Genomic DNA, 26,339 nt, shown 5'->3' on the forward strand with positions numbered 1-26,339 from the left:
AGGGGGACCAGTATTTTGCTAGCTCACAGGCTTCATGCATTGCAGCCAACAGTTTCTCTGGGGACCATGCAGTCGGGCACTGTTTGTAAATGAGGAGACCTTTCATAGTTCATTGTTCACCACTTTTGCATGGGGAGGAGTCATAGGCAAATCCACACTTCTTCAAATTGGTCTTTAACTTCTCAACTCCAGAGCAGAGCCTACTGGGTGGTTTCCATGTCAACCAGCTTTCCTCATGACCAGGAGGGAGGCTTTCAAATTATATCATCCATCCTGCTAAGTTGCTGGATTGGGAATGCCAGGAATTAAGCCTAAATTTCAAAGGGGTTTTGTCAGGCTTTCTGCAGCGAGAAGAAAACTTCTTTGATTTATTACTTGTTTATTCCTTTTCACTACCTGTATGTCCTTTTAGGCTCCTTTTGTCTTTGTCCTATATTCCTAATCTTTAACCACCTGTATTCATCATCTCTGACTCATGGTCATGATCGTTAAGGTGCCAGGTATGACAATGCGGTTAGTCCTATAGGTAAAAAAAAATTTTCACCTTCAGAATGTTGTACTGCAGGGTAGGAGAGGTGGTGGTATACAATTTCTAATCACTAGATCGAATGCCAAAAGCCTGAATTAAATTCCAAAACTCTCTACAGTGTTCATATGGAATGAGGGCATACAATGCAATTGATGGTCATTCGTCCATCGGATAGGGGCGTAAAGCCTTGAGTAGACCCCTTGGTGCTATTCGACAGGAGATGGCTATGTGACGACACCGGGTTTCACTCTCACCCTTCCTGCTATCATACATCATGTAATTATTTCATCTCATTAACTCCTCTGATGAGGTCAGAAAGGGCATCCAGTCATAAAAACTTGCTACGAAGATTCATCTCACATCATACCTAACCCCGCAGAGAAACAGGACAAGGATCGGACAAACATACATTCATCTCCATCTCTTTTTCTCTAGTTTTTTTCTGTGTTTCTCTGGCTTTCTTCTTCTCCTACAAATGAAGCAATTTATCCTGGATGTGTGAAAGGTCAGGTTCAAGTTGGAGGTGGGTCTGTGATGTTTTGGGGGTGTTTTTCATATCATGGATTGGGCCCGCTCACTGATGAACCAGCATGTTTATGTAAACATTCTGGATGATCAGGTGTTTCCTTTCAGTCATAATCTGCATGATGATTATGCTATTGATACCCCAGTTTTTCAAGATGACACCAGCAAAGTTCATCGGACTGGGCACATGTGTGACTGGTTTTATGAACACTCCCACCACCCTATTTCATCTTAATTCACCGGCAAAAATCACCTGATTTGAACCGCACTAAAAATCTGTGGGATACCTTGGAACAGCGGATAAAATGCCGATCCCATCATCTCCCGCAATTTGGTGGAATTGCACAATCAAATCCTCAGTGAGTGGCTTAACCTGCATGCGACATACCTGCACAAGCTTATGGACTCACCCTTCCTAACAGAATCCAGGTGGTTATCAAGTCCAGAGACAGAGTTACATGGTAGTAAATTATGCTTGTAATAATTGCTTAAGGGGTGACTGATTTTTTTTGTCCAGTGAGCTTACACAGTAGAAGTCCGTTATAGCAAGAATTCACAACTGCGAAAAATTTACTCGCTATAGCGGATTGTCGTTATACCCGATTTTTGTATGAAAGTTGGATAAACCCCCATACACTTAAAATCGGTATGAAACAGCAATCAGTTAGTTCAAAACTTGCGTTTCTGCTAATGATATCCACACAACGGATTACCTGTTTGTTATTTTTCATGGAAGTGTGTATTTAATTTCATTCTGAAAAATTATAGTACTGTATTTCTCCGAATCCAAGATGAACCCCACTTTTTCCTTCAAAAGATTTAAATCAGGTTCAAAAAGTGCTTTGTTAAATCATATGAATGCCTTTGTTGTACAATACGTATATTTAGACGCCGAACATTGACTTTCATTATGCCGTTTTTTTGCGGCTGTACAATTATTCTTTATTTCCGCGGGTTTAATGACCACTAACTTAAAATATGCATCATAATACAAAAGAGAACCCGTTGAAAATTTGCCGGCAATATCTATTCCATGAGTCTGTACAATACGACGATCCATCAGGAAAATATTCTTGCTGTCTATAAAACTGTTACTTTTACCAAATACAGTAGAGACTGTATTTGTTTTTACTCAGCGTCAGAGGACTGTGGCGACGTTTAGTAAATTCACAGAGGTTTGCAGAATGAACGCTGAAAGGCATGACAGTCTATAATGATAATGTATGTATGTATGTATGTATGTATGTATGTATGTATGTATGTATGTATGTATGTATGTATGTAAGTATGTATGTATGTTCCAGATAGACACGGATGTCCGACAAGAAGACAGGCTCTAACCAATCTTGTTCAACATGGAGTTAGACAAAATTATCACGCAGTGGGAGGAACAAGTTAAAGGATACAGCTGGGAAGAACACGTAAAACAAAAACAGTCATAAAATGTCTGACATTTGCACATGACATAGTCATACTCAGCAATAATACACAGGAGGCAAAGGAAGCACTGGAACACTTGCATAAAATAGCTGCCAAAACAGGTCTACAGATATCTTACGAGAAGACCCAATACATGGAACAACAGAACAACAATGTGCACACCATGTATACTGTATATGGATCTGTAAAAAGAGCCAAAAACTTTAAATATTTAAGGGAATACATACAAATAGGAGGATCAAACAAGGCATCTAACATAGAACAAATGGAAAAACTCCACAAAGCATAAAAACTCACATGGTCACATTATAATAAGGAAAGCATTTCAAGACAGGCCAAACTTAGACACTACAAAACAGTCGTATTACCACAACCATTGTATGCGTCAGAAACTATGACAATTGGAGCATCAGATATCATAGAGACAGAAAAAATAGAACGAAAAATTCTCAGGAAGATATCTGGACTAATACACAGAGATGGGCATATGGCTGAAACGACCTACTGAAGAGCTGTACCAACACTGTGACAGACTCGCAGACATGATCAGGAAACGCAGACTAACTTTCTATCAGCACATACAGAGAATGCGCAACAACAGACTTAGTAAGAAAATCTTTGATGTAGTAAAGAGTTCAAGCAAGAAAACAAATTGGTATCATGAAATAGAGGAAGATTTAAGGCAAGTGGGGGATCAACAGGCAAATGATAGGAGAGAGAATGGAATTCAGAAACAAAATTAGGAATACAAAATTTATAGTAAATGAGAAGATGACAGGAACATTGTGGACAGAACAAAGGAAATAGGAGCACAGCCAAAGGAAGAAATAGGAGCACAGCGAAAGGATGAAGAGATTTTGGGAAGATAAGAGGAAGAAGGGAAAGAAGTGAAAATTATGACATCATGAGATATTCGAGTTCAAACACTGTCCATAAGGGCAAAAATGTTATGAATGAATGAATAATAAATTGATCAATACTAATATATACAGGTTCTCTAGAATATTGAACAGGGGGCCTTTTTGTTCTCATCTTAAAATTGCTCAATTTTGCTCTATATTGGTGTAAATGTGGTTAATACTCATGTGATACATACTCATTGCTGAAAATCTTCAGTATTTTACAGCATTATAATGTTCAGCTTATCTAGTGGCGAAGTTCCACGTTCATGTACGAGACGCTGTTTTGTTGATAGTGTGGGTGTTATCTGTTCTTCATTGGTATTGCTAGTACTGAATGCATTATTCATGTTGTGCTTTTTGAAGATAATACTTACGTGATACGAGTTGTTGTCGTTAAAATATTTATGCTTTTATCTACCATCCAAGAAGTACTAAGGATTATTTGCATACACAAAGAAGAACAAGCCACTAACATAATTTTATATGCAAGACAAGAGAATACATTCTCGAAATTTAGGAGCCATGTGTATCCCACATGTATAATAATGTTTTTTTCATGTCTTAAAAAATGTATATATTTTTAACAATCAAATCTTTTAACTGAACTGCAGACTTTCTTCTTCACAGTTTTTTTTAATTTTAAATTAAGACTTTATAAGACAATTTTTAATAATAATAATGTTATTTGCTTTACGTCCCACTAACTACATTTTAAGGTCTTCGGAGACGCCGAGGTGCCGGAATTTAGTCCCACAGGAGTTCTTTTACGTGCCAGTAAATCTACCGACACGGGGCTGTCGTATTTGAGCACCTTCAAATACCACCGGACTGAGCCAGGATCGAACCTGCCAAATTGGGGTTAGAAGGCCAGCGCCTTAACCGTCTGAGCCACTCAGCCCGGCATAAGACAATTTAGTTCTTTACTACTTATTCTAACAGAACAAATGTATATAAACTTTCTCAATTACACCAGCTTGAGCTTAAATGTGTAATGTATCATTAGCTAAGAACTTTTTATACTGCGTACAAAACTTTTAGGTAGGTACAATGTTAAATGATACACTTGTACTTTTAAACTAAAAATTCACTGAAGATGGCCCACTGATAAGGGTTGAAACACGTATAATTTTTTAACATTTGACCCCTCACGGAGTTTTGAATTGTGTACTGAATAGGAGGATTGAATAAAGACTCATACTTGTATAATTCAGCATTGTTAATATGGATACGAAGCTACTATTATGTCATAAAAACTATTCACCCATAACAGAATGGTATTCCTGCTGGGAACTTTCCCCATATCGACCTAACCCAAAGTGTCCATGAAATAAAAGCTGTGTTGTGGTAACAGAGTCTACATTTTTAAAAGAAGTGTCAATCACGAAACCTTGATGCTCACCACTCCACACCATGCTAGCAACTGACTGGCTAGCACACGTGTTCTCCAAGTCTACAGTATGTGACACAAATGCAAACACTACTATTTTAAACCGTGCAATAAATTTGTGAGGGGCTTGTTACGTTGCTGAGTTATTTACATTTGAAAATCGTCAGCTATTTCTGCCGCTCCCTGTATATCTATATTGACTCCTCCTCCTCCTCCTTTCCCCTTATCCAGCTCCTGCAGGGTCAAGGCATTTATGAGACTTCTCCACCTTCCTCTGTCCTTCCACCATGCCTCTTCCACCATTCTGTTCCAGTCCAGGTGTCGTCTTCTTGTACTCCTCTACAGTGAATCGATTCACCTTGTTCTAGCTCTTCCTCTCACTCACTTTCCCTCAAACTTCATCTCCATCACCTGTTTTGGTATACTTTCCTCCTCCTCCATCTTCTTTACATGTCCAAACCATCATAATTTACTCCTATCAATTCTCTCTTTTAGGTTTGCCATTCCTACCTCCTTTCTCGCATCTTCGTTTTGTTATCTGTCTTTCCTTGTCTTTCTTATCATACTTTTTAGGTATTCCATTTCAAAGGCTTGAATTCTAGTCTACTCCCTACTTGTCATTCTCCAGGTCTCAGGCACATAGGTCAATGTATATTCATAATACATTTTGTACATTATCTCTATACACTTCCTTGGTACAGTAAAACCACATTAAGACGTTCAATCAATCAATCAATCAATCAATCAATCAATCAATCAATCAATCAATCAATCAATCAATCAATCAATCAAACAATCAATCAATCACCACTGATATGCATTTAGGGCAGTCGCCCAGGTGGCATATTCCCTGCATGGAACAAGGAAAGAGAACGTGTTAAACATGAAAATGTACTATTAAATACATAAATAAAAACTATCCTATAGGGATACGTAAACACTTCACGTGTTTTTTCTGACAAGCGTGCATTTACACGTTATAAATCTCATTGTTATGATCTGTATTGAAAAATACACAAACAGGTGGACCCTCAAGTGTACTCGCTTATACATGTGTGCATTTTACATAATGTATGTAAGGGCACAGTGATAAATATAGGCCATCTACCATTTTTTAAGATGAGAAGAGAGCATTAAAAGGTATGAAGAAAGACGAGAGAACAAATCTGGTAACCTTTTTCACAAGGGCTTATTAAATAACTGTATATTAAAATGTGTGCAAAGAACACACAACAAATATGAAAACATATGCGCTGGGGCCCATAAAAGTATCAACGAATTATTGCAGATCACATTCCTTCTAAAACAAATGTTTGCTGAAGCCTTATATTTTGGACTAGTGGGTTATCAAATATTGTTTTGTGGTCACACTTTTCGACCATAAATTATTTGGAGGTTAAACTCGACAATGTGCAAGAGAAGTAGAGAGAATGACTTGACCGCCATCTTGAATTTGACAACACTTCGATTTGCTTCAATCAACTTGAGTCGAAACTTGAAGGTGCAAGTTTCAACATACGCGTCACCGATTAAAGATGCGGATGCCTGTCCACTTCCTGGATTTTAATTTTGTCTTCAATATGATAGTTATCAATTTCTCAAATTTTTCAGTATCCATAACTAGGCTACCACAAGACAAATAAGAATCACGCTAGTCAATTTCACATCATTACGTTCCCAATCATAGGTAGGCTATCATGCGACAAATATTCACTACCCTTCACCGTATCACTCAACAGCAGTGTTACCAACCCATAAATCTTTCCTCCGCTAAATTTTAGTTGAAAATCCGCTAAATTCCGCTAAATTTTGAACTGAAGAAAAATGGCATATACCAGCTGTTTTAATAAAAGTGATGAACTCAACACTCAGCCAGTTTCAGACCATCTTCTCCTCCCCGCACTATATGCTCTGATGCACATTTGCTGGGTTGAGGTCCTGTGGATTCATATGAAGCCGCATGGTACTATTCCTTTTCAAAATATATGCTGGCAGTTCACAGCAGGAGAGCCCATACAGAAATTTTCAAATCTATTTCGAAAATTATTTTCACTTTCATTATTGTTTTCATATGCCTTTGCTGGCGAGATGTAGTGTTTACAGTGCACTATGTCTTCTGTATCAATCAATCAATACTGATCTGCATTTAGGGCAGCCGCCCAGGTGGCAGATTCCCTATCTGTTGCTTTCCTAGCCTTTTCCGAAATGATTTCAAAGAAATTGGAAATTTATTGAACATCTCCCTTGGTAAGTTATTCCAATCCCTAACTCCCCTTCCTATAAATGAATATTTGCCCCAGTTTGTCCTCTTGAATTCCAACTTTATCTTCATATCGTGATCTTTCCTACATTTATAAACGCTATTCAAACCTATTAGTCTACTAATGTCATTCCACGCCATCTCTCCGCTGACAGCTCGGAACATACCACTTAGATGGAAATTCTAAGTTCCCATGGAGGGAATTAGATTATTTTCCACCAATAGAGCATATCAAAAATCAGATCAAAAATTAGATGGATGGCTTTTCCGGCGTTTGCTCTATTAACCAGCGTTTCGTCTTAGGTCTGACACTAGACTCTTCAGAGTGGGATGTGTCAGACCCTACCCAGTGACACATCCCACTCTGAAGAGTCTAGTGTCAGACCTAAGACGAAACGCTGGTTAATAGAGCAAACGCCGGAAAAGCCATCCATCTAATTTTTGATCTGACATACCACTTAGTCGAGCAGCTCTTCTTCTTTCTCTCAATTCTTCCCAACCCAAACATTGCAACATTTTTGTAACGCTACTCTTTTGTCGGAAATCACCCAGAACAAATCGAGCTGCTTTTCTTTGGATTTTTTCCAGTTCTTGAATCAGGTAATCCTGGTGAGGGTCCCATACACTGGAACCATACTCTAGTTGGGGTCTTACCAGAGACTTATATGCACTCTCCTTTACATCCTTACTACAACCCCTAAACACCCTCATAACCATGTGTAGAGATCTGTACCCTTTATTTACAATCCCATTTATGTGATTACCCCAGTGAAGATCTTTCCTTATATTAACACCTAGATACTTACAATGATCCCCAAAAGGAACTTTCACCCCATCAACGCAGTAATTAAAACTGAGAGGACTTATCCTATTTGTGAAACTCACAACCTGACTTTTAGCCCCGTTTATCAACATACCATTGCCTGCTGTCCATCTCACAACATTTTCGAGGTCACGTTGCAGTTGCTCACAATCTTGTAACTTATTTATCACTCTATAGAGAATAACATCATCCGCAAAAAGCCTTACCTCCGATTCCACTCCTTTACTCATATCATTTATATATATAAGAAAACATAAAGGTCCGATAACACTGCCCTGAGGAACTCCCCTCTCAACTATTACAGGGTCAGACAAAGCTTCACCTACTCTAACTCTCTGAGATCTATTTTCTAGAAATATAGCAACCCATTCAGTCACTCTTTTGTCTAGTCCAATTGCACTCATTTTTGCCAGTAGTCTCCCATGATCCACCCTATCAAATGCTTTAGACATGTCAATCGCGATACAGTCCATTTGACCTCCAGAATCCAAGATATCTGCTATATCTTGCTGGAATCCTACAAGTTGAGCTTCAGTGGAATAACCTTTCCTAAAACCGAATTGCCTTCTATCGAACCAGTTATTAATTTCACAAACATGTCTAATATAATCAGAAAGAATGCCTTCCCAAAGCTTACATACAATGCATGTCAAACTTACTGGCCTGTAATTTTCAGCTTTATGTCTATCACCCTTTCCTTTATACAAAGGGGCTACTATAGCAACTCTCCATTCATCTGGTATAGCTCCTTTGACCAAACAATAATCAAATAAGTACTTCAGATATGGTACTACATTCCAACCCATTGTCTTTAGTATATCCCCAGAAATCTGATCAATTCCAGCCGCTTTTCTAGTTTTCAACTTTTGTATCTTATTGTAAATGTCATTGTTATCATATGTAAATTTTATTACTTCTTTGGCCTTAGTCTCTTCCTCTGTCTCGACATTATCCTTGTAACCAACAATCTTTACATACTGCTGACTGAATACTTCTGCCTTTTGAAGATCCTCACATACACACTCCCCTTGTTCATTAATTATTCCTGGAATGTCCTTCTTGGAACCTGTTTCTGCCTTAAAATACCTATACATACCCTTCCATTTTTTACTAAAATTTGTATGACTGCCAATTATGCTTGCCATCATGTTATCCTTAGCTGTCTTCTTTGCTAGATTCAATTTTCTAGTAAGTTCCTTCAATTTCTCCTTACTTCCACAGCCATTTCTAACTCTATTTCTTTCCAGTCTGCACCTCCTTCTTAGTCTCTTTATTTCTCTATTATAATAAGGTGGGTCTTTACCATTCCTTACCACCCTTAAAGGTACAAACCTGTTTTCGCATTCCTCAACAATTTCTTTAAACCCATCCCAGAGTCTGTTTACATTTTTATTTACCGTTTTCCACCGATCATAGTTACTTTTTAGAAACTGCCTCATACCTGCTTTATCAGCCATATGGTACTGCCTAACAGTCCTACTTTTAAGACCTTCCATTCTATCGCATTTATTTTTAACTACCACAAAAACAGCTTCATGATCACTAATACCATCTATTACTTCAGTTTCCCTATAGAGCTCATCTGGTTTTATCAGCACCACATCCAGGATATTTTTCCCTCTGGTTGGTTCCATCACTTTCTGAATCAGCTGTCCTTCCCATATTAACTTATTTGCCATTTGTTGGTCATGCTTCCTGTCGTTCGCATTTCCTTCCCAATTGACATCTGGCAAATTCAGATCTCCCGCTACAATCACATTTCTTTCCATGTCGTTTCCCACATAGCTGACTATCCTATCAAATAATTCCGAATCCGCATCAATGCTACCCTTTCCCGATCTGTACACTCCAAATATATCAAGTTGCCTATTATCTTTAGAAATGAGCCTTACACCTAGAATTTCATGTGTCTCATCTTTAACTTTTTCGTAGCTTACAAATTCTTCTTTCACCAGAATGAAAACTCCCCCTCCCACCTTTCCTATCCTATCTCTACGATACACACTCCAGTGCCGTGAGAAAATTTCTGCATCCATTATATCATTTCTCAGCCATGATTCAACTCCTATTACAATATCTGGTAAATATATATCTATTAAATTACTTAATTCTATTCCTTTCTTTACAATACTTCTACAGTTCAGCACTAACAATTTTATGTCATCCCTACTTGATTTCCAGTTCCGTGTTCCCTTATCACCGCTCCCTAGGCCATCCCGTTTCCCTGAATGTACCTCCCTATTACCCTTCCAAACAAATTTCCCAACTTATACGTACCACTGCGGTTTAAATGAAGGCCATCCGAGCGCAGATCCCTATCTCCTACCCACCCATTAGGATCTAGAAATTTCACTCCCAGTTTCCCACATACCCACTCCATTCTTCTTCTTCTTCTTCTTCTTCTTTCGGTGCCTATCCGTTTCGGATGTTGGCGATCATGATGGCTATTTTCGTCTTGTTTGTGGCAGAGCGGAACAGTTCAACTGATGACATATTGCACCAGCCTCTAAGATTGTCAAGCCAAGATATTCTTCTTCTTCCAGGACCTCTTTTGCTGTTGATTTTCCCCTGGAGTATTTTTTGGAGTAGGTTGTATCTATCTGTGTTGCGCATTATATGTCCCAGATACTGCAGCTTTCGGCATTTCACTATCTTGATCAACTGAGGTGTTGTGTTCATCCTTCTCATTACTTCCACGTTTGTAATTCTCTGGGTCCAAGATATTCTCAGGATCCGCCTATAAAGCCATGTTTCAAAGGCCTCCAGCTTCTTCTCTGTGTTTTTATTTAAGGTCCATGTCTCTACACCATATAAAAGAACAGACAATATATAACAGTGCAGAAGTCTGATTTTAGTCCCTAAAGTTAGATTGTGGCTTTTAAACACATTACTCATTTTCTGGAACACACTTCTTGCTTTTCCAATGCGTACCTTGACTTCTTGTGAGCAATCCCAGTCTTCATTTATTATGGTTCTAAGGTATGTATATTGTTTTACCCTTTCTATACTCTTTTGATTTATAACCAAGTTTATTCCGGAAATATTTTCCTTACTTATAACCATGAGTTTTGTCTTTGCGGTGTTTATTTCAAGCCAGTATTGGCTGCTGACTCTTACAATTCTATCCATTAGTGATTGTAGCACTTGGATAGTATCAGCAAATACAATTGTATCATCAGCATACCGGATGTTGTTTAATCTCACTCCATTTATCAAAATTCCTTCTTCTATATCTTCCAAGGCTTCTCTAAATATGTATTCTGAATACAAATTAAATAGTATAGGTGACAAGATACATCCTTGCCTCACTCCTCTCAGTATTTTGACTGCTTCGGTGTGTTCTCCTTCAACACGCAACACCGCTGTTTGATTCCAGTACAGCGTCTTGATGATTCGCTGATCTCTTTCCTCCATTCCAATATTTCTCAAAATACCCATCAATTTTTCATGTTTTACACAGTCAAAGGTTTTCTGGTAGTCTATTAAACAAGCAAATACATTCTTATTTACATCTCTACATCTCTGAAAGAGGACCTGCACACTGAACAAGGCTTCTCTCGTACCTACTGCTTTAATAAACCCAAATTGATTAGGGGCTATCTGATCTTCACACAGTCTGTATATTCTTCTGTGTATCACTCTCAAGAACACTTTCAAGAGATGACTCATCAAGCTTATTGTGCGGTAATCTCCACATTGGTTTGCGTTTTGCTTTTTTGGCAAGGTGATGAACTCTGATTTGAGCCATTCCGATGGAATATTCCCGGATACATAAATTCGATTGAAAATTTTGGTCAACCATTTTACATGATGTTCATCCATCAGTTTTAAGAACTCTGCTTCTACTTTATCTGGTCCACTCCATAGTCTCATTTAAATCCCCAATCACCCTCCAGTCAGTATCCCTCCTACACAGTATTCCACTAATAACAATCTCCGCTTTCTTAAACTTCACCCGTGCTGCATTTACCAGATCCCATACATCTCCAACTATGTTGGTACTTATATCAGCTTGCCTTACGTTGTTGGTACCAACGTGAAACACTACCACCTTCTCCTTCCCCTCCTCCCTCTCTTCTACTTTCCTCACCATCTGCCTCAACCTAATTCCTGGATAACATTCTACCCTGGTTCCCTTTCCTCCACACACTTTCCCCACGTGTCTAACGATGGAATCCCCCATGACCAGAGCCTCAACCCTACCCACCTCATTTGATCCCCTCCCCTCCTGGTCAGCCCTATCTTTCCTGATAGCTGCAGAAGCTACTTCCTCCTCCCTTTTCTCCTTCCCATGACCCTGTTCCACCTGTCTTTTCCTATCCTCTACTCTACATTTCCCTTTCCTACCTTTTCCCTTCCTCCTACTTCCATGCATCTCAGCAACAGTTCCCTGTCCCTCATCTTCTCTCTGTTGTTCTACCTGGAGTGACTCGTACCGATTTCGCACAGACACCTGTCCTGAATTCTGATCCTGAATAGAGCCCTTGGCCTGCAATCTCCTTCCCCTTAGAACATTAGACCACCTGTCTTCTACAACTCCTCCCTTTCCTTCCCCTCCCTCTTGTACACCTACTGTAACCTGTACATTGTTTGAGGGAGTCCTATCTTCCTTCCTGTCTTCTGTGAGAATCCTAATTATCTCCCTCAAACTTTCCAACTCCTCCCTCATACCCCTCAATGCCCCACCACACCCACAATAAGTACACTCGCGCTCCTTAGCCATTCTTTACGGGGGGAAAATTATAAATTAAAAAAATGAAGTTACTTATTTGCAAAAAAATAAATGAACGGAGGGATATATTGTCTGGGATAGTACACAACAATAAGGTAATTAATATACGACTACACTACAATACTACTTAGTCGTGCTCTATTTTTTTTTTTATCCTACAACCCCTAACAGGATAAAAACTGCTGTTAATCACTGAATATCGAAAGTAATACACAAGAACTACACAATTCGAAACTGCAATTAAGCCTATCCTAATTTCAACAATATTTTAGTAAGAGTTTCTACGGATACCTCTACTACACCAGTACTACACAAATATTTTACAATAATAAAATAAGCACACTAAATTCTAATAGGATATTACTCGTATACTACTGTACAGTACACTACAGTAATTTTTAAACTACTTTCAGACGTATCCTAATTATGATACCGGTACCGTACCGTATGTCACTACTAAGCACAACAGAAATGAAATTTGCAAGAACTACTGTACTCAAAGATTACCAACGAAGCTAAATGCTTAGACAAATTATTATTAGTATTAGGGTCTAATAGATACACACGAAAGATAACACACGAATATAGCAGGCAAGATACGGCACTATCTAAATGTACCGTACTGTATCTATACTACAATGTATCTATACTACACTATACTGCGTTTGGTTAAATGCTTAAGTATCAAAAGGATTGCCGTACATGAAGAAAAACACGAATATAACTGGCAAGATACTATCTAATATATTATACCTTATCTTCACTACAATTCTACTGAAATGTGGTTATGTGATTATTACAGCTGGTGGATTACTATTATTTTCCCTACTCCACGGGATGGAGAAAAAAAAAAGTGTTCTTAATTACGCCTACTGAAAAATACGAGGTTGTCTATAATAATTTCTCAAATATTTCTGTCAAAACTACTACTACTATTATTCCAGGGACTTGAACTGCAATTACTGGGATATATGAACTTTATTATTATTAGCTAACCGCTCATAAATACTGAAAGATCGAGGGAGCGAAATATAAATTACGGATACTAACTACCTACTCAGAAGTACAAATGAATGGAATACAAGGTCAGCTGATTTTTATTTATATTTACTTGACTACACTACACCCTTTGTTCACGACTGTAGCCAACAATGCAATATTTGAATATGAGGAGCGACAATAATCAATAACAATACGACTGTTAACTATTACCGTGTAATCTCTCTAACTTCTTTTTAAATGGAAGTTTACAGGCGTATCGTGTTTTTTAATGTAGTAAATTATTACCTTCGCGATAGTTTGAACGTATATCTATACGAAATACCGGAGAAGTTGCTGCAGAAGTTACGGTACTATTCCTTATGATAATCTGCCTTTGTAAGTACAACCAACGAATCTACAGATATTTACAAATATTTTTAAAGTTAATATTGTTACCTAAAGTATTACCTAAACCTAAATTCGAAACAAGGTGCACCTAGCTAGCCTACTTAACCTAGAAAACGTAATTTACTGAAGACCAACTGAATTACTTGTTACAAAATTTAAATAATTATTACTACTCCCAATTTCTACCAACATGCACTAAACACCACTATATAAACAGCACTAAATGAATCAGATCTACACAAAATTAAGCTATTTCAATAGGTTTTCACTACTTTATCACTCCAATAATGCAAGAGCTCTCTCAACAGCCAACCGTTCTCAAGCGCATCCAACAATAATTTTTCCATTTAGCAGACAGCAGATTTTTTGACGGATTTTCAAACTTCCTTTAGCAATTTTTAGCGGTAACAATATCACCTTTCATCACGAAGGGAAAAAATAATATAGAACTTACTATGGTATAATAGTCTACTTATTCCCATTATATTGATCTTATGCTGCATACTATGGGCTATATCAAATTTGTTACTTTCATTGACCTGTCTCAGTCTCATCCTTGGCTTCAACAATATGAAAGTGACTGAGGTATGAGTGATGCTAGTAATACCATTCCTTATGCAGCCAGTCCCTGTTATGAATGGTGTGAAACTATCACTCATAGGGTCGGTTGGTGCATGCATTTCAGTGGGCTTGGCAGACTGATATGCAATAACAACTGCTGGCTCAGTGAGGAAAGCAATGGGAAACTACTCCACTCCTCATTTCCCTAGTATGCCTCTTCAGTGACGCCTAGGCTATTTATGACAGCTGTTGGCAGAGCTGCAGAGGATCAAACCAGCCTTCGGGCTGAATACCCAACATACATACATTGTTTTCATTGTTTTTGATAAGTACGGAAAGAAATAATATCAAACAATTTCGCATTTATATTGCACTGCCAATAGATGCACCGTCCGTGTTTGGGATCACTGGAAGCTCAACCAACAAGTCTTATAAAGATTAATTATTTAACCACGAAATATTTGACTACTTTTTAACCCTTTCTTTCGACATATGTACGTACCAAAAAGAACCTGATTTCAAAAGAAATGCGTTATCAAACACTACACTACCTGGCTCATCATTAGTACTGTAACGATTGTAACAAATTCTGACTGAGGCTGTGGGTCAGAGCTGGTCTAGAAAACGAGTGGTAGTATGCAGCATAAGATCAATATAATGGGAATAAGTAGACTATTATACCATAGTAAGTTCTATATTATTTTTTCCCTTCGTGATGAAAGGTGATATTGTTACCGCTAAAAATTGCTAAAGCAAGTTTGAAAATCCGTCAAAAAATCTGCTGTCTGCTAAATGGAAAAATTATCCGCTGTTCCATTTAAAAATCTGCCAAATTTGGCGGAAAATCCGCTGAGTTGGCAACACTGCTCAACAGAGAATTAATAACTTTCTGAATGGAATGCAAAATACAAGTATAAAAAGGTTTACTGCATTATTCAGCAATATCAATGAAAATCGGCAACCAAACCTGAACTCCTGAGGCTAACGGCTTGCTCCCTGAAGGTGTAATTTATCCCAGTAAAGTACAGGAATTCAAGGTCATTTCCCATTTTTGTGCAACTTTCCCCAACCTGCCTCCTGTGGTCTGGGCTCTTATCTGCGATGGAAATAACTTTCTTTTCACAAGGGATGACAATGTACATTTTCAAGGCTAGGAAAAATATGATCTTGCTAAGCGGTAACAGCAAACAAATATGCCCCGATAAGTGAGGTTTTTTTCATAGATTTAATAAGACGTGAATTGGGACTTTGAATTTACGACGTGCTAAGTGAGAAAAGCGAGAGGTTTCCCTGTACTTGCTGATTCCACACAAGCTTTCTTGCACTCTGGTAGAATACATTGCAATGTTGCCCCCCTCTTGCTAACCTCTATGTCCAGCCTATTATTCTGCATTAATTCAATCCCTAGGTATTTGAAAATGTCAACAATATCAAGGCTTGGACCACCAATTTTCACAATGCTTTTCCCTTGTCTTTCTGATTTCACCATGGGCTTGATTTCTCTGAGCTGATTTTCATACCATACTTTTCAATTTTCTTGTTTCTTGTACTTCTTTGCTGTTTATTCCCCAGACCACAATATCATTTGCAAATAGTAATAACTTTATCTCCCTATTCCCTCATGCTTCTTTGTCTCCTTTACAAGTTTGTCCATAACCATTAGAAACAAAACAGGTGACAGCACACTCACCTGTCTTAGTCCAATTTCATTTCTACACCATTCTGTCTTTTCAAACAAAGTCTGTATGCTCCTAACACAGTTTTTGTACATTGCTTGCACCATTTCCGCAGTTTGTGTACCCAGTCTCTTTTTGACCATGGTTTCCCACACCTTCTCCCTGGGAACAATATCATATGCCTTTGTTAGATCTATGAATGCCATGAATAGCTCCTTTCCATATTCTCAATTCTTTTCCATTAATTGCCCCAGGCTGAAAATTGGGTCCACTGTAGATCTTCCACTTCTAAAGCCATACTGTTCCTCTTGCAACTCTCCTAACTTTCTTCTTATTCTCCTCTCTAATACACCTTCCATTTCTTTTTTTTTTCTTTTTTTTTTCAACTTGTGACAAGAGCGTGATTTCACTATAGCTATCACACACTTTTTTGTCCCCCTTCTTAAAGACTGGTATTATTATAATATCCTTTCCCCAGTTGTGTGGCACACGTTTCTGTCTCCATATGCAGTTTAACAAACTGTACACCCATTATAGTCCAACAAGTCCAGCAGCCTTTATCATTTCCATCTAATTTCATCCATTCCTGGTGCCTTCCCCATTTAAATTTTACAGACTGCTAATTCCACCTCTGACATGCAGTTCAGTTATCACAACATATTATGACAGTCTCCTCTGCACAATTTCACACATTCAGCAGTTTATCAAAATACTCCTTCCATCTTCTCTTCATTTCTTCTGGATGTGTTATCAACTCTCTACTGGGGTTGATGACCTAGTTGTTAGGCCTCTTTAAAAAACAATCATCAACTCTCCACCTACCTCTTTTATCAGCTTTGTATAAACTCTTTCTTTCCTATAAATTAGTATAATTCCATACAGCATTCTTTTACTGCCAGCTCCATCTGTTTCCATCTTTTGTGTGAACTCTTTCCAACTTTTCTTCTCTCACCAATTTTTTATATTTCCTTTTATTATCAAGATACTTCCTTTTGCTTTCTTTTTTCATCTGTATTCCATTTTGCCATGCTTTTTTCTCTTCTTTCACTGCTTCTCTCACCTTCTCTTTCCACCCCGATGTCTCCTTTTCTTTCCCTCTGGTTGATGTTCTACCACAGGCACTCTCTTCCCCATTCTGCAGTTTTGAAGTTGGACCATTCATCTTCCACATTTCCTAGTTCAGTAATTGGAATTTGTTGTTTCAGTCTCTCCAGAAAATCTTATCTTTTAATTCCCACACTTTTATTTTACTATGTTTTATCTTCTTTAATTTTTCCATTTTCCCCACTCTCATTTTTGCTATCACAACTCTATGTTTTCCATCGAATGCTTCTCCTGGCAAAGCTGTTACATCCATCAACTGTCTACGATTTGTCCTTGCCACCAGAAAGTTAGTTACTATTTACTAATTTTATTCTTTTGTTACTGCAGCCGTATCTTGTAATTTTCTTGCTATTTTTCTTCCGAAACCATGCGTTGCCTCAATCATTCCATTTCTCTAACAAAACTCAACTAGTTTCTCTCCTTCATTTCTTTTCCCATATCCATACGGTCTGATTACTTCTTCCTTCCCTTATCTTTCATTTCCCAGCTGTGCATTTAAATCTCCCATGATAATCACTTGCACATCTGTTATCTTCTTTTCTATTTTCTCCAGGAATTCCTCAATATCCTCTTCTTTGTTCCCTCTCTGTGGTGCATACACTTCATTCCTCATTCTCAGTCTAATTTTCATTATCCAATCACTGAAGTACTCTGGCATATCCACACACACTTCCAGCTGTTATGAAATAATCAGTTCCACTCCATTTTATGCCTCTCTGCCACCTCTCCAGTATAGTGTATACCCTTTCCTTATTCTCTTCCTTTCTTTCGCTTTCCATTTAACTTGGCTCAGCCCCATCATTTCTATCTCCTCTTTCTCCATAAAATCCACCACTTCCACTGTTTTGACTCATTAAAGATAAATCCTAAAAAAAATTGATTAGTTTTTCTAAAAGAAAATTCCATTACTACACACTCTCTCTCTCTCTCTCTCTCTCTCTCTCTCCTGTTGTGTGGAAGAGGAATGGAGAATGTATTAGTGATTGCTGATGTTCATCAGACTGAACTGAAGAGATTATGTGGCAACCCTTGAAGGACTAAGCTTATTTAAATCAAAATACAGAAGATTACTCACAAAAAAATGTCAGATTAGGTTAATAAATCTAAGCAAAACGCAAATAAACTTGTACTGTTAAATTCACACAAAGACAAATAACAGGCTGTATATTTAACACTCAACCACTGTTCTGTAACAAAATATAGGCCCAGTTTCTTCAACGAATGTTAAATGTTAACACTGCTGTTAAGGAGACTTAACACATAATTTAACAAAATGGTTGTCTCATCAAGAATTGTTAACTCTAAGAAATTGTTAATACTTGTGTTAAATTAACATGAAGGAACAGCCCCGTGTTAAACCATTTAACAGCTGCTAAAATTTCAAAATGGAGGCATGTAGAAGACGTAAGTTTGAAACATCACTGTTGTATGAAGACTATAAACTGAAGAAGGCAAAGGACAACCCACACTAAGAAAAAACAACTTTTTTGAGTTGTTAGAAGAAAGACTTCTACAAAGATATCTAATTACCAAAGCCATAATAAACAAGGTACTAGAAGAAATTGAAAATAGGTTAGAGTTTCCAACAGATTGAAACTTACCAGTGTCTCCAGTGCAGTAGTAGCTTATAGTTTTTATAAGGAGATTGATTTCAATGAGCTAATTAATGTACATGTTGGGGGATACTGAACAGTAACTTGTGTATAAGAGTTTAGGTCAATACGCTTTCGTTTTCGAAAAAAACTGAGGACAAATGTCGTGAGGCAGGATCCGCTTCGGACCAAGTGGAGGTGATAGAACACTAAAAGGCGAACACATTTTACCTAAACATGTCAGGTCTGCAACCAAATAATTTCCAAGAAATTTATGAACCCACAGATTCCAATGCAACGCATATATACTTGAAGAGTTACAATACATTCAAGCAGAGAGGTGGCTAAGTGGTTAATGTACTTGTCTACGAACTCGACGACATGAGTTTGAGTTGCGCCATAGCTATAATTTTATACAGATTAAATTATCATTTGAGGGAATGTGAAGGTAAAAATGCAAGGAAAAAAAAAAATTAGGCAAACTGATATGATACAGAGAGACACAGAGAGAGAGAGAGAGAGAGAGAGAGAGAGAGAGAGAGAGATAAAGATCCAGCATTAACTGTGAGAACGTTTAGGCCTATATTAATTACAGGTAGAAAATTAAGGTGTACGGTACTACAATTTGCATAATATTTTTGTTCCCATTTTTATCTTCACGTTCCCTCAAATATTAATTTATTTTGTACAAGAATTACAGCTGCGACAAGACTCGAACTTACATCTACGAGGTTGGCAGACAAGTACAGTGACCAATAGGCCACCATTCGGTTTGACTGTGATGTAACTCCAAGTATATATGCGTTGCATTGGAATTGGGGATTCATCAATTGTTCAGAAATTATTAGGCTGCGGACCTCACATGTTCAAGTAATATTTGTTCGCCTTTTAGTGTTCCATCACCTCCACTTTGTCTGAAGCGGATCCTGTGTCATGACAATTGACCTAATTTTTTTCGAAAACGAAAGCGTATTGATCTAAACCCTTATACACGAGTTGAGTGTCGCCCCCACAGGTACATTGAAGCTCGTTGAAATCGGTTAACTGCAGGATCTGGCCTCTGCTCGTTAGATATTATACTCGAGACACTTTTCATGTAATTTTAGGCAACTATGTTCACGAGTGCAAGACAAGAGTGTGTAGAATTCTGCAAAGAATTCCTGCTGCCATTCCAGCATTAACAAGGCATTACATTATTTTCCCCACAGTAAAAGAATGCCCTAAAATCATTCAAAACATATCAATTATCATATTTATCCAGTGATATATGAGCCTGAGATTGCACTTATATAAGAATAATATTGAATGTTGTGATATAGCAGTCCATTCTTTCATTTTCAAGCACACTCGCATACTTTCAAATTAAAATGTATAACAACATTTGTCGCGCACTCATCATCATAACGCTTATGTTGCCTCTGACTACACATGTTTACGTCTTAGCAGTCTCTGCTAACCATAACCTATAATAATGTCAACCATGTGTGACAAAATACTATTCCAACATACCGCTGGGAGCGCTTTATGTGAAGAAACAAAAGATGCTCACTTCCAAACGCGTTCAGAAATCTCACGGAAATGTGTTAATTTGTCTTTAACAATTGTTTCATAACAAATGTTGGAAATGTGTTCGTGAAATAAGGCACTTTTAACCAAAAATTAATAACATCTGTTAGTTAACGTTTAAGTAAAATTTAACAAAGAGTTGGGGAAAATGGGCCTATGTCTCCTACTCATAAATATTTCCATATGAACAATGAGTCTTCAACATTCAAAATGTTCTGTTGATCATTATCATTGATAACAGCACAAAAATACATGCACGAAGTTCAACTGCGGAAAGGGTAGACAAATTTAACAAGAATGCACAAGCTGACAAACACCTTATTAGACTTAGTATAATAGTTTGCAGAAGTGTTACTGTTAAGTAGAGAGACAACTTTGCATACAACACAGCTATGTCCCTTACTAAAAATGAAGAATAAGGGATCGAGGTAAAGAGAAACAGGATACTTCGAGGAACAATGAATGCAGGATTTATAAAATGCACTATAATGAGAATGTCCGTGAAAAAGTAAAATTTGAATAGAAGATCTGAGGAAATTGCAACTCTCAGAAACTATACACTTCAGTTCCATTATAGTTACTTTCTCCTAACTGAATGAATGATATGACAGAAGAAACTAATCTATGACTAAATTGGACAGTAAAGTAAACAGTTCATATAATACAGAGAAACCAATACATACCATGAATATAAGGCACATAACTGTAGCTGCTAATAGCTGCTTCCAGGCTGAAGACGAGTGTGTCAGTGGGAGTGCACTGTGGCAATGATCCAGCTCTTCATCATGCCGTGTTCGACAACCATCCTGTATGTAAAAAAAAAAAAGTTAAATCATTAACCAAAGATTAGAAATTCCCCTTTGAAAAGCCTGCCATTAACATGATTAGGAAATGAATTAAGACACGATCTTGGTTTAATTATTGATGTGAACAATTTAACAGTTGCCTGGAAATACTTTTTAGGGAAGTAGAGAAAATACTAAGGAAAGGTTTCATATAAAGTGATCTCATTTCAAGGTTTTGAAATAGGCGAGAATCTTTCAAGCAATGAAACATTATTGGTGTCTACATTTTTATAATTAATTTTTAGGATGAAGTACAAGTTCATCTGACTTGTAATTTCCCTTCATCCCTTGTTACTAAGATTTTTATTTGTCTAGTAGAGAATGGTATTTCTGTTAGGTGACCTAATGACTAATTTATTTTCAAGTACAGTAATTCCCATATTACCTTGAAGCTTCCAGAACCATAATATCCATTTCATTTCAGTCCAGGTTAATAATGAAGATGTCAGTAGATCTACAAGTGACTTCCTTACATAAGCAGGCTTCATGAGAAATCATGTATATGTAATCTTCTTCTTAGCATTTATCCCGCATAACTGTAGTGTCTGCTGTTCTGCACTTCCTTTTCCACTTGATGTGGTTTTGTGTATCTTCAGGAGAGACTTTTGCCACATGCGTGTCCTCCTGCAGAGCGTCGAGCCAGTACTTCTTTGGTTGCCTTCGTGGTCAGTGGCGCTCAGGACTTAAGTTTAATGTCCTTCTCACAACTGAAGAATTGTTTCTGCGTAGCATATGGCCATACCATCGCAAACAATTCTCTCACATTTTCTCAGGGATTGGGGCCACACTAATTCCAATTTCTGTGAAATCATTCAAGAAAAGTCTATGAAGACAACAGATAGGGAATCTGCCACCTGGGCGACTGCCCTAAATGAAGATCAGTAGTGATTGATTGAAATGCCATCCGAACATTCGCATTTCTGATATGCTCCAGTCTAGCGAGTCCCATTGGCCAGCGAAGCATCTTCATTTCCATCACATGCAGCTGTTGTTCGTGTCTTCTTGTGACTGACCAATAATCAGTTCCATACAATGCCACTGGTCTGATGATGGTTCTAAGATTTTGCATTTTAGATACAATGGTATCCTCACCACTTCATCCAGGGAGCATTTATCCTGCTTCAAACATCTGGAAGCATGGAACCATCTGATTGGATAAGTGATCCCATATATTTAAACCAAGATGTTTTGAGAATCTCAATGCTGTTAATGTTTACTAACCCATCACTTTGTACCCCAAACTCTAGGTACTCAGTTTTCCCAATGTTAAGTCGCAGGCTGTATCTGTCCAGGGAGATATTCCAATCTTGGATGAATTGTTGCAAATCTTGACAGGATTCACAGGCAACCATAAAATCATCAGCATAGAGTAGAGTCCAAGGGTGTGGTGTTAACACTTCTGCGCTGATGGTGTCAAGACAGAGGATGAACAGAAGCGGAGATGGAGCAGATCCCTGATGAACGCCAACTTGAATGCAAAATGGTGCAGACATTCCAGCAGCATGTTGGACAGAGCTGGTGGCATTCCAATACAGAAGCTGGATCCATCAAATATATACTTCTGGTGCACCAAGCAGCCTGAGCGCATACCAAATAAGATCACAAGGCACCATGTCAAAGGCCTTTTTGAGATCCAAGAAAGTGATGTGGAGTGGTTTCTCCTTTCCATTGTGATGTTCAATCAAAAGACGTGCGCATACCAAATAAGATCACAAGGCACCATGTCAAAGGCTTTTTGAGATCCAAGAAAGTGATGTGGAGTGGTTTCTCCTTTCCATTGTGATGTTCAATCAAAAGACGTGTTGCATGTATAGCGTTGATCATTCCTGTTCCTTTCACAAAACCACATTGTTTTGGGGCAATATGAACTAATGCCGCAAAGGCGTGCATCTAGCACATGCTCGACGATCTTCGTTGTATGACAAGGCAAACAAATTGGTTGATAGTTGGAGCAGTCTCTGATATCTCCTTTGCCTTTCCAGATGGGAATTGCAATACTGGTAAGCCAACTAGACCTTGTCGAATAGGAACGTAGCTGCTTGTGGTTCACGCATCTTCCACACGTCTGATGGAAGGTCAACCAGTACCTGCTGCCTTTCGTTTTTCATTTTCTTAATGGCGACCTCTACTTCAGCAACCGTGATGGGTAGAGCTGGACCATACACAGAATTTACTGTTGCTATTGGCAGGAATTCTTCATTGGAGATTTTTTAAAAATGTTTCTTCCATTGGTCAAGGATCTCAGTTGGTCTTTGTAGTAGTTAATCATGTAGATGTAGTACTGCTACAAAAGAAACGTCATGTAGATCAAATTCAGCTTCACTCAAGATGTAAGCTATAGGGATTCAGCCTTGTTGCTGCTACCTTCAATAAAATTATGTTTAATACAGAACATGTGAAAACAAGCTCAGGCAACATTATATTGCAGGCATACTATGAACATCTATAAAATTCCAATGCAGACTTGGGTAAATGATGTCACCCAGAATGTATGATATCCAACAGTCATACTAGGAGACTTGAACAGTCAGATGGAAGCACTCCCTCACTCACTCCATACTCTGTTGAATAAGGTGAGGATATCCTTGAGACATCGGTCACTCAAATGCTTAACCATTTGATAGTGGATTTTGTCCGGTCTAGGAACTCAGCAATTGCCATTCCATGACAGGCCGAGACATGCATGTTATAGGAATGCGAAGCACTAGAGGCGAAGGAGGGATGGTGTGCTTCTGCTTCGTATTTAATTGGTAGAAATGCAGAGTCATACCTCCCAGAGCTGGACGTATTTGCAAACTGTGACACAATGTGGTCTGCAATGACTGAAGGAATTGTAATTATATATCCATTAATGGAGATTCTGGGGTCTGAGGGCAAGTTCTGTACTCCGACAATATGGCAGAGTTTTGTCCACACTTGTCGTGACGGAGTATGTGCGTCATGGAAGAGACATACTTTTCCCACATAGCTTTCTTACTTTCTCTAATAAAAAACAGGCCTTCGCAAGCAGATGCTTAAATGTGAGTATGACTGGCCATCATTAGATTCTGGACGACAATGCTTAAAAGCCCGTCGGCGATCACATATAGTTGCTGCAATTTCTTCGGTCCACCATGGGACCTGTTTACGGTGAGGGGTACCAAACGAGGAAGGAATTGTTTCCTCTGCAGCAGCCAGAATTCCAGTAGTAATGGAAGAAATGTGGTTGTCAACAGACTCCAGCATATTATCAGCCATCAATGCGCATTCGGAAAATTCTGGCGAAATTGACTACCAAAGTAAACAGCACTGGGATACTTCGGTCTGTCTTTGATTCAAGAGAGAGAGAGAATTATTGGGAAGTGGTCACTATCACAGAGGTCATCGTGCACTTGCCACTGTAGCAGGGGAACTAGCGCACGGCTGCACAAGGTGACATCCAGGTGTGAGAATGAGCCATGTGCGCTGCTAAAATGTGTTGGTTCCCCTGTGTTAAGCAAGCAAAGATCAAATTCGTTGATCAATCGCTTGAGAATCCTCCTACTAGCACAGGAAGATGGAGAATCCCAGAGTGTGTTACGAGTGGTCATGTTTCCCAGCATGAGGAAAGGAGGAGGTAACTGAGTGATTAAATCTTGGAGTGCATGCATTTGAAAACTGTAGTCCGGTGGAATGTACACGTTGCACACCATTGTCATTACTGGCAATGGAGTGTGAACTGCAACCGCATCTAGCTGAGTACGGAGCGGTACTTCGTCGCTGAAGGTGTACAAACACCCCCAGTCGTAGCGCCATCCACAGCTACTCTGTCTTTAGAATAAGGATGATATCCTCTCATAGCCGTGTCATGTCCAGGTCTCAAACGAGATTCCTGTAGACAGACAATGGAGGCTGCAGAGATGGATATCAATTGACATACCTCAGCTAAGCGAGGGTGATAACTTGCCATTCTGTGGATTGGTAGCTTTACAAAATTAGGACAATTGCTTGCCCTTGCTGTGGTCAACTACATGCCAATTTTCGCATTCTTTGTCGGTTTGTTTTTTGTTGTTATCATCCATGACAATTAGTGGTTCAGTCTCCATCATCTCCTCAGCAGAGGGAGACACAGTGACCGAGCACTCCGTGGATGGTGATTTAGCTGACTGGGAATGGTGAGCCGCCTTCTTGGAAGAACTGCGTTCCCCAGAACGTGATTGGGCAAGAGGGCATCGGGACCTCTCACTTTTGCCCACCGTTTCAATCTTTTTTGGAGGAGATGTCACCCAGAATGTATCATACTCACTCACTCCATACTCTTTTGAATAAGGTGAGGATATCCTTGAGACATCGGTCACTCAAATGCTTAACCATTTGATAGTGGATTTTGTCCGGTCTAGGAATCGTGTCCCTGCATAGCGTGAGTGGGGATCCTGTGAACCCCGATTGAATTGGAGATGGCTTCTTCTCCAATTTCTTAAGGAGCTCTGGGCCTTCCCCTTCTCCTCCTTTTTGATCTGAGCACTGGAAGGAGGGCTGGACTTTCCAGCCCTATTTGGGGAGGACATCCCAGCCGAATGTTCCTGCGTATGTGCTTTTCACAGATGAAGCCTGTTTCACCACAGACAGAATGCTAAATAGTCACAATAGTCATGTTTGGGCCAAGAAGAATCCCCATGTTACAATTGTGAAGATCCTGATGCAAGTGTGATAAACTGATATAACTTGAAAACAGTATTCTCTCACCCATGAGTACATAATGCAAGTATCAAGCTTTAATTATTATTATTATGATTATTTTATGATTATGATTATGACTTGTATTGCCCCAGAGGAGTGCGACAGGTTTTGGCAGGCGGCACAATTCCTATCCTTGCTGCGAGATGGGGGCTTCATTCATTCCATTCCTGACCCAGTTGAATGACTAGAAACAGGCTGTGGATTTTCAATATGATTTATAATGTATGGCTACGAACTGTTTACATCCATTTAGTATTATTATTATTTACGTCATATGTACAGACAATACATTGGATTATTTGTGAGGTTA

The 26,339-nt window shown here is 38.6% G+C and overlaps 1 protein-coding gene across 4 annotated transcripts in view; it reads right to left on the bottom strand.

Moving 5' to 3' along the window:
• Positions 1-26,339, bottom strand: part of LOC136874057 (proton-coupled zinc antiporter SLC30A2) — a 199,764-nt gene that overhangs the window by 147,179 nt on the left and 26,246 nt on the right. For all 4 annotated transcript variants that reach the window (XR_011018276.1, XM_067147567.2, XM_067147568.2 and 1 more), the window contains exon 2: positions 21,170-21,292. Coding sequence is in view for 3 of the 4 variants with exons in the window: in XM_067147567.2 (XP_067003668.1) it covers positions 21,170-21,292 (123 nt within the window). In the remaining variant the exon portion in view is untranslated. The remainder of the gene's footprint in view (positions 1-21,169; positions 21,293-26,339) is intronic.

Source organism: Anabrus simplex, chromosome 5, assembly GCF_040414725.1.
Source record: "Anabrus simplex isolate iqAnaSimp1 chromosome 5, ASM4041472v1, whole genome shotgun sequence".
NCBI classification, from domain to species: domain Eukaryota; kingdom Metazoa; phylum Arthropoda; class Insecta; order Orthoptera; family Tettigoniidae; genus Anabrus; species Anabrus simplex.